Source organism: Onychomys torridus, chromosome 4, assembly GCF_903995425.1.
Source record: "Onychomys torridus chromosome 4, mOncTor1.1, whole genome shotgun sequence".
Taxonomy (NCBI): Eukaryota; Metazoa; Chordata; class Mammalia; order Rodentia; family Cricetidae; genus Onychomys; species Onychomys torridus.
In genome coordinates, this window is record NC_050446.1 from 140,711,170 (window position 1) to 140,720,901 (window position 9,732).

Consider the following 9,732-nt stretch of genomic DNA (forward strand, 5'->3'; position numbering starts at 1 on the left):
TCCAGTGCCATGCCTGTCTGCCTGCTGCCATGGTCCTCGCTGTGACAGTCATGGGCTCTAACCCTCTTGAGTTGTGAATCCCAAAACAAATCCTTTCTTTTATAATTTTCCTTGGTCATGTTGTTCTGTCACAACAATAAAAAAGTAAGGAGGACATTGTACCAGCAGGGTGTCACGACATTCCTCTTTCTGCTCCTTCCTCTTCAGACGGAGACTGGTAACTGTCCTGTCAGTACGTTAGCTGAAAAACACCAAGTCAAGATTAAAACCTCAGTATTTGCCATGGGAAAATGAACAGAAGCCCACCCAACTCATTACCTCCCTCCTGTTCATCACTCTGTCACTTCTATGACCTCAAGTATGCCACTGTTCACTTGAAAGTGGATAATAACAGTGCCACTGAAAGTGAGTAGTAACTGTACAGGCTCTCTTGAGGACCCAATGAGGAATGCAGGCAAGACACGGGAGTACTGTATAAAGGGACATAAACACAGAGGGGCCACCTCCAGGGCCTGACACCCTGAGTGCCTGATTCCTGTTGGCCCAGCAACAGTCATGAGGAGCATAAGCCTCAAAAGAGGCCCCAGTGAGGGGAAGGGAAGTCAACAGCCCAACTTGGTCAGGATTCAAGGTCCCTGCCTGGGGCACTCTCACAGCTGTTGTCTTGGCCCATGGAAGGCACTCCAGTCCCCAAGCTGTGACTTACAAAGGAGGTCTTGAGTAAGATTGACGTTCAGGTTGCTGAAGAGGAACTGGAGCACAGGACATATCTGAGACCAGATAGAAATAGAAAGAAGAGGGGGAGAGAGATAGAAAACAGATGAGACTTTGCTGACAACATACTGAGCACCCTTTCCTGACAGAGGGGCTCATTTCTAGGACCTGAGAACAGTTAACCTTAGCTACCTAGAACTATGGAATTGAAGCAGCATGACCCAAATATGCCACAGGGTGCTAAGAACTAGCACCTAGGCTCCTTAAACCTTAAAATCTTAAACTCTGGAATTTCAAGCTCCATTGAATTTGGGGATCCTAATTCAAAGTTCCTTGCGGATTCTCATTCACAGGTGCTTAAACACAGTCTTTAAATGAAAGTGTGTTGATTACAAGAAAATATTAGTTAAAGTGTACAGGCCGGGCATGAATGTGTGATTTCTGCCTCCTCTCTCTGCAGTCTAGCTACTGAGGAGGGAAGGACCTCCCAAAGAGAAATCTGGACATCACAGGAGACAGTGTCCTGAGTACACAGTTACACCTACAGATACCACTGCTATCCCCACTAGGCTTGGCTCTGGGTGCCAAGAGCTGAGGACTTACTTGGTTTTGTAGCAGGCTTGTTACTATATTTGTAAGGAGACCAGATACACTATCCAGGACTCTGTTGACTAAGATGCTTCGTCTGGAAAAGAAAGGACTTGCAAAGCTTGGTAAAGAGTTCAGCATAGCCAAAAGAGTCCTCTAGAGGCCAGATGACCCACAACTCTGCTCTGTGGACTCATTTCAGCTTGTTGCCCAGTGGCCTATATTAGGATAGACCACCACTGAGCATCTGAGCATCTCAACACTAAGTAGCTGCTTCCTCAGTGCCTGGGTACTCATCATGGCCCTGATACAGCATCATTCACTCAGACTCTAATTACAGAGCACCAGGCTGAGCTTTGGTCACTGGGCAAAAGACAACCATCCTTTCACCTCCTTCATAAACAAGTCTCACTGAGGTTGCCTCCTCCCCTTCAACTCTCATCCAGTTGTTATCTCCTGAGGTTCCCATCCTGAGTGTTCACTGAAGGGAGGATTTTCTCCCCTTGGACCCTGCTAAGTATGGTGGTCTTGTAGGTCTCCTAATTTCCCTTAAATTTACGATGGACCAAATAGTCCTCTGTCTGCCTTTTCTTCCTGATAAGTTGCAGTCAACATAGAGCCTTTCACTATCACCAAATCCTTCTCTGGGGCTGACAATAATGCCTGCCTGGAAAATAGCAGATTTCTGACTAGAAGTATGAGCGGAGTGGGGCAATGAGATAGCCTTGTCCACAAAGAATCTGCCTTGTAAGCATGAGGATACAGGTTCCATCTCTACTAGCCATATTTTTAAAACAAGAAGGAAAAGCCAGGTGATATCAAATGCTTATAAATTCAGAGCAGTGAAGACGGAGACAGGTAGATTCTTCAGCCAGCTTAGCCTACTTGGTGATCTCCAGCCACTGACACATGTGCATGTGTGCACACACACAAACACCCCGTATCCCAACACACAACATAAACAGACAGTGTCATACCTGGTCTGGTGTCACCCACTATGACCCCAAAACTCAGGGACAGAAGCAGGTACATCTCTGAGATTGAAGCTAACCAGAGCTTTAAAGTGAGACCTTGTCTCAAAATACGTGTGCACACAATGACAATAGACACAAGTAATCTGAAGTTTGAGAGTACATTCTTATAAGAAAAGAGAAGGAATCTAGTAAGGGTCCTGAAAGATGAAAATACACATTGAGTTCAGGTAAGCTGTTTTGTGGTAGGAAAAATCTTGTCTGAGGCACAGAACAAAAGCCAGTGCATCTAAAGTAGAATGAGAGCAGACTCGTGTCATGAGAGTCTTCTTGGCCATGGATATTCAGACCCAGTGCAACAACATGAGTTCCCTGGCTCTGCTTGGCAGACTGTGGTCCTGTCTTTGATATCATATCAGGTCTATGGTACAGGGAGGATGGATGGACTCAAGACATGATTATCAAGGCTAGGAACAGAGGCCATCCCTCTATTTCTGACCAAGGCTTACAGGTGATGTTTCCTTCTCCAGACTCTGCATAGCATCACCTCCTCCAACCCCTGTTTGAGCCAAACCTGCTTTATTAAATATACAATCAAAGATGCAGATTTTTGAGCATCAGTTGGAATCAGTGGTAGAAAATGACAAGATTGGGATGTCAGGATCTCACTCTAGGAATTTTCCAGAAGATAGAGATTATTTCAGGACAATCAGGTCCCATGCTAGCATCTAATTTACCAACTGCCTCCCTGTGGAGGTGGATGCAATGTTAACATCTTCTATGGCATGAGGCACATTGACTCAATTAAAAGGTACCATAGGTAAATGAATGATTATGGCAGGAAATGTCTATCCTCCTGCCTCAGTAGTGGAAAGGAACAGTCCATAGAGCCAATGTAGAGCTCATGTTTCTTGAGCACTTAGCATGTTCCAGGCTCTCAGCTAAACATGTGTATTTTCTCATGTCATCATCTCAGAAGCTGATTAGTACATATATTTACTGTTCTAATATACAGATGTGCAAACTGAGGCCTCAAAAGATGAAGCTGCAGAGTGACTGAGCTGATAGTTGTGACAGAGGTGATACTTAAGTCTAGCCTGATTGTATTCCACACCATGCTGCTTCCCAGGTGTAGGAACAGGATTAAAGTCAGGGTCCTAAAGTCTCCCCAAAAGCTCAGCTCTGCTGGGATAGATGAGCCTTACCTGCCCAACAAGGAAATGGAGATATTGTCTGAACCACTTGAGCATTTTTTAATGGACAGCGTGGGAAGGCCGGTCTGGGCATTTGTTTCAACAGTGAATGAAGCGATAATGTCCAAGGAAATAGCAACATCGACCACGGAGCCAATGATAGGCCTGCAGAAAACAAGAGTCACACCAGGCAGAGGTCTAGAAGGCTCTGCAGGTTGCACTGGTTTTCATCTATACAGGTGGACACAGTTTGGGGTGTCTATGGGCAATGTTAACAGTAATGTCAACATGTTACATATAATCTACAAAATTTACGTGTTTAAATTAGACTTATCTGAGCCATGCATCTCTATCACATGCAAGATTTTTACTTGGCATGAGACTAATAATAAAAATTAATTGGCCGGGCAGTGGTGGTGCACGCCTTTAATCCCAGCACTCGGGAGGCAGAGCCTGGCGGATCTCTGTAAGTTCGAGGCCAGCCTGGTCTCCAAAGTGAGTTCCAGGAAAGGCACAAAGCTACATAGAGAAACCCTGTCTCAAAAAAAATCAAAAAATTAATTGATAACATTTTATAACACAAATTACCTGTAGGTATTAATTTAAAGTATTATACCTGGCATAATCCATCTAAGGTTTATAATGGTGCTAGTAAATAAATCACTCTCATTTTTTTTTGAGCACTAAATCCTGGTCATAGAAAAGTAAAGTAACCATCACAGCTCATGGCTTCACAAGGGTATCGAATACAAACATCCCTCCAACCTGTGTTGGTAACTGAGGCCAGAGACTCACACATACTGGGCAAGTGTTGTCTGTTAAGGATACAGCCAATCTCCTGGGATTCTTTTGCACAGGTTCTTGACTTGGTTGTTTTTCTGTGTCTCTCATTTTAAATTGAAAAACTTTAAAAATTGTATTTTACTTATCCAGGAAGCCTACCCCAAATTGATGAGTTCCAAGTACTGTGGGAGACTCTATCTCAAAAATTAACCTGGCATACAAACCGTATAGAGGCAGATTCATGTTGACCTCTGAATTCCACACATGTGAGTGCACATAAAACTTTATACACATCAGTGCACACACACAACATGCACACAAAAGCATATTGTATGCAACATTCATTTACTTAACATGGCATGTTTTCACTAGAATATTTTAAAGATTGGGATTTAGGCCGCAGAGGATCCCATCATTTACAGATTAGGAAATTTGGGCTAGATAGAGGCCAAAGAGTAGCATTGGGAATTAAGTGCCTACTCAAATAGGCCATATTGCACTCCACCCCCTAAATCCAAGCAACACATACTCACAGAGACACAGAGGCATCCACAACCACAGGCAGCTTCAGGTCGATGCCATTGCCGGTGGAAGACAGGCCAGCTTGCAGGTTCAGGAGGCTGAGTTTGTTGATTCGCAATCTGCCCAAAACCCACATGTGTCCTCTTGTCATTCATCCTTGAAGCTTTTGCACCCTCTCCTCGTCACCCTCTTGCCCCCACTACATCCTCTTCAGAAATGTGAGCCTCTACACTGTCAGGTGCAGTGGACTGAGCCAGGGAAACAACAGGCAGCAGAGACAGAACTTGAACCCAGGGCTGTGTGAATCAAAGCTCTATGGAGCCATGCTTGGGACTAAGGGGTGTGGATTCCAGGTTCCTGTCCCTTGAAGGAACTTGGACTTTTACTCCCAGCTATATTTGAAAAAGAACAGTGTCATTCTTAGAGAAACGCTTTAGGTACCAAGATACAAGTGGATAGTAGGACAGTCACCTTCATCCTGAAATTACAGACTGTGGGAACCCAGATGTGTAAACTGTCCAAACTGGCCCTGTAGCCCTGCCTCAGACTTCCTCAAGCTCTAATGAACCTTGCCTCAGAACTCCTCAGCTCTGTAGGGGAAGACAAGGTTTATCTGTCTTTGAAACTGGGTACTCAGGTAGTCCCTTTTCTGGGAGCAAAGAAGCACCAACTCACCCTAAACCATCCTGAGATGAAAGGAGGTTTAATCTGCCAAGGTCCAGTGTGTTCAAAGCTCCTAGAATGTTGTTTCTGGCTAATGACCAATCTGTGGTTTTCTGAAGTGACTCCACATCTAGATTCAGGTTCTGAAGGACATCTGTCAAAACAGTCATCAGTCAGTGCCTGCACCACTAGGAAAAGATCTCCCATCCTCCTGGTCTCAGAGAGTCAGTTTCCCTGAGCTGCTTCATTCAATCCCTGCATCAGCTCAGTAAGTAAGGATTGCCACCATCTCCATCGTACAGAAGATGAACCGAGATTCCTAAGATTAGGAAATGTGTCTACAGAGATGGATATGTGCACTGTTGAAATTCATTATGGATACATGTTTTCAGGAATGACTTGAGGATCTGTTGCTCTTAATAAGATGCTCATGTGGGTTTGAGAAACTTAGTCAAGCACTTGAGAGAATAAACCAAGAAATGGAAACATCTAGAATGAAGGAAAGAGCATAGAGGGAAAGTATTGCTCCAACCAGTGAAAGAGGGAAATAGGGGTCCCAAAATGACAGCTGGGAATCAGGCCCACAGAAAATGAATTGACATTGCAGGAGGAGGAGATAGTGTGTCCTAACAGAAGATCTCAGAGAATAACTGGGGAATTAATAGAATAAATGTCATGTACCAGAAGGCATGTGTGAAGTGTTGGGGTTGTTTGTGTAGAAAATATCTTTACTGTTGGGGGAAAAAAGAGCAATTACTAACTCAGAGACAAACCAAATGAAACAACAAAAATCCCTTATTCTCTAAAGGACACATAGCTTAAATGCTGTCTTAAATATTTATTGTAACACAATTTTGCCTGTTAATTTCTCCACATTTTGTACCCTGTTTCATTTCTCTGGGTGTAGAGCATTTTCGCTTAGAAACTTGCTGTCGTGTATGACTTGTCCCTTTGCACAGTGGTGTTTCAGCCCATCCTCCAGCTTTAGCTACTGAAGTCACACAACTGTGAAGACTAACCTTTGTTTCTGGGCTGCTTTCCTGTCTGTATTGAGTACCTTTCAGTACTGTAGAAAAGATTTCACTTCTTCCTTTAAGGATGTTTGGGGTGTGTGTGTGTGTGTGTGTGTGTTTAAATTTTTTTTAAGAAAGGCACTTTGTATGACCTCATACTTCCTGAGCTCTCAATGCAGTCGTGAGACTGAAGAGATGGCTCAGCATTAATAGTGCTTGCTGCTCTTGCAGAAGACTAGAGTTCAGTTCCCAGCACCTATGTTGGATGGTTGATAACCAGGTGTTTCCCATGGGGATCTGACATCCTCTTTTGGATTCTGGGGGCACACACACAGATATATAAGAGGGACAAATTCATACAACCGAAAATAAAATATTAAGAACACTTTCAGTCAAACAGATAGAATCACGATACTTGGCCCTGTGATGGGCAGGATCTACCTGTCATAACAATGCAGACAAGGCCGGCTCAGCGAGCATTGCTTAGAGAGCTCCATCTCACCATATAACTCCCTAGTAACCTTGAGCCTGACACCCTTTTCTCTCTGCTGCTATTCCCCAGCTATGGAATGAGAGGATAGCTCCTTTCTTCATCTTTGAAAGTTACCTAAACATTGACAAGGTTTGAAGGCAGCATTCACAGAACTTTCCTGTTCCTGTAAGACCTGTTTGTCAATTAGCCCAGCTCTACAGCAAAAAAAAAAAAAAAAAAAAAAAAAAAACAGAGGTGCAATTAAATAGAAAGTTGGGTGGTTTGTGGACATCCAAGCCAGGTGAGTTGGTGTTACTTTCAGCCAGTCAACACAGACCAGTAAGAAAAGGTCAAACGAACTATGGAAACATATGCTAATAATTCTGACACAACACTTTAGCTAAATTATGTAAACCAGTATTAAAGATGTGAAAAATGAGAGGATGGTTAGAATTAGAGAAATGCAAAGTGAGATGAGTCACATCCTCTCATTTCTGATCATGGCAAACCAGTTAATGCTGTCCATGTTAGTGCTTAAAAGGAAGCAGGGTTGGGAACAGACTCCCACAGACTACTAGAGAAATTGGCATCGATACCATTATTTAAGAGGTTCACACTACTTAAAATTTTGAAATCTCACTTTGATAGATTTATCCTGTTCATATATTAGCAAGACTCTATTAGGATATGATGTCATGGCGCTGTTTATCTCTAAAATGATAAGTAAATGAGACAGGAGTTGAATGGCTGCACATTTCTCAGTAAGCTGCCCATAGAGGACAACACCGCCCCCTCCCAGCGGCCTCTGCCATTGCAGCCATAGTGTTTATTAAGGTTACTCCGGGGACCAGCAGGCAGGTGGGACCCATATTGACTCACCTCCAGACAGAGAATTCGGAACGTTCAAATTATTCATATGACTGACAACATTACCCAAAAGAGATTCTGAGGTCCTGATGAGCAGGCCACAGAAGACAACAAGGCTTCCAAGTTGGAACATGTTTGGTCCTGACACCTGAATCGTCACAGGAGGAAGAAGAGGAAAGAACACTCAGTGAATGCCTGCCACCCTCACACTTGACCTTCCTACAAGAAGAATGTGCTTCATAGTGGGTAAGAAAAGGAACCAGCAGGGATGCCCATCCTCAGGAGTGGATTTTAAAAAATGAGGAATTTTGCTCTTCAGAGGCTGGATAGCAAGTAACTCACCTCCTCTACTTGCTCGTATCCTCCAAAAAACCCCTGTGCGGCTCCTTGCCCTCCTTATAAGCCCTTTCTCACCTGGCTCCTCCCTACCACTTCCTGTCAGCTAGTTGCTGACTCAGCCTCCTGACTGCAGGTGAATTTTATTTAATCAAACACATCTTTGCATCATTAAACAAACGTTCCAGAGCATAAGCAAAAGTAACACACCTTGAAATCATATTCTACAACAGATAGAACTGAAATCATTGCACTTAGCAAAATTAGCCAGATTCAGAAAGATAAGATACCCTAGTTTCTGCCAAGTGCAAATGGGATTCCAAATTGTGTACATATATATATGAATGTGTTGAATGTGTATGAGGTCATAAACCAAGGAGATCATGAGAGGAGAAGGAAAAATGTGAAGGGAAGAGAAGATGAGGGAAGAGAGAGCAAGGAATGCATGAGACATGAAAGTAAAAAGGAGGAAGCCATTAGCAAGGGGGGTGGGGAAGGACAGCAGGGAGGAGAAGGAGAGGAGCTAAGTGTGCAGGGAAATGCCACGGCAAACCCACTCATTTGTATGGTAAATTTAAAAATCATAAACATAATTAATACAATTGTAACTTAAGAAAATGAGCAGGCAAGGTGGGGAAGGCAGAGAAACTTATGAGACACAGTCAGGGAATGGAGGGACAGAGCTTGGAAAAACAAGCTGACTCTAGGCTGTGCTTTATAAGCTCAGGTCCTCTATGCTTGCTGCCTTCTCTGCTTGAAATGTACTTCCTCTTTGCAACCTAAATCTGCTCTGTAGATTCAGTGAAACTTCACACCTTCCATGAAGCCAACTCCAGGTCCCTTCCCAGAGACCAGATTGAGGATCCCACTATCATGACTCCATCAAGCTTGGGACATCACTGACCTTAGAGAAACAGCTATGGCTTGTATCACTGTTAAGCTTAGATGCCAGTAAGAAGCCTTTCTTCATACGCTGAGACAATTCACTGATGAATAAAATCTGAACACTCCATAGAACCCACATGAACCTAGGTTGTCATTAGTCTGACACAATATCATCTATGTCTTCAAATTTGTTAGAGTTCAAACTTCCCTAACACAAACAGCACCTTTCATCTGCCTCTTGCCCCAAAGCCTCCTGAAACCCGTTAGGAAGTCACTCTAGGGGAACTCACAGGCTGGAGAAGGATGCACAGGAAATGCTTGCTTCTCTACAGGGATGCTGGAGGTGACAGTGGCCCTTATATTGTGATGACAGGATGAGATGCAAGCTCCGTTTCCAGGATGATCCAAGGAGACTCCAAAGAAAATACCTAAGGTTTGCCAAGTTATTCCAACCCAAAGGTCACCCAGGATGCTTGAGTGGCAATGACAGAACTTGTGCCAAGACTAAGGCCCCATGTTGTGGAACCTGAGGCTACCAACAAGGGGTCTATTCAGTAAGTGCTGGGAAGAAGACCCAGAATGGGTCAGTGGAAGAATGTTCTATTGAGAAGGCTCCTAGTGTTTGCCAAGGCTAGTCCAGTCACCATTTGAGAACTCATAGAAGAGAAGTCACCAGCTTCTGGTTGTCCAATGAGTAAGGTAGAATTGTGGCTCTCCAGTTCCTC

The 9,732-nt window shown here is 43.7% G+C and overlaps 1 protein-coding gene across 1 annotated transcript; it reads right to left on the bottom strand.

Moving 5' to 3' along the window:
- Positions 1-203: 203 nt before the first annotated feature.
- Positions 204-7,919, bottom strand: LOC118581563 (BPI fold-containing family A member 2-like). The gene is made up of 7 exons (XM_036183820.1): positions 7,799-7,919; positions 5,447-5,588; positions 4,783-4,890; positions 3,479-3,631; positions 1,318-1,399; positions 707-770; positions 204-241 (listed from the first exon to the last, which is right to left on the bottom strand). Exons 1-7 carry the CDS (start codon positions 7,917-7,919, stop codon positions 204-206), a joined length of 708 nt encoding a protein of 235 aa, XP_036039713.1.
- Positions 7,920-9,732: the final 1,813 nt, after the last annotated feature.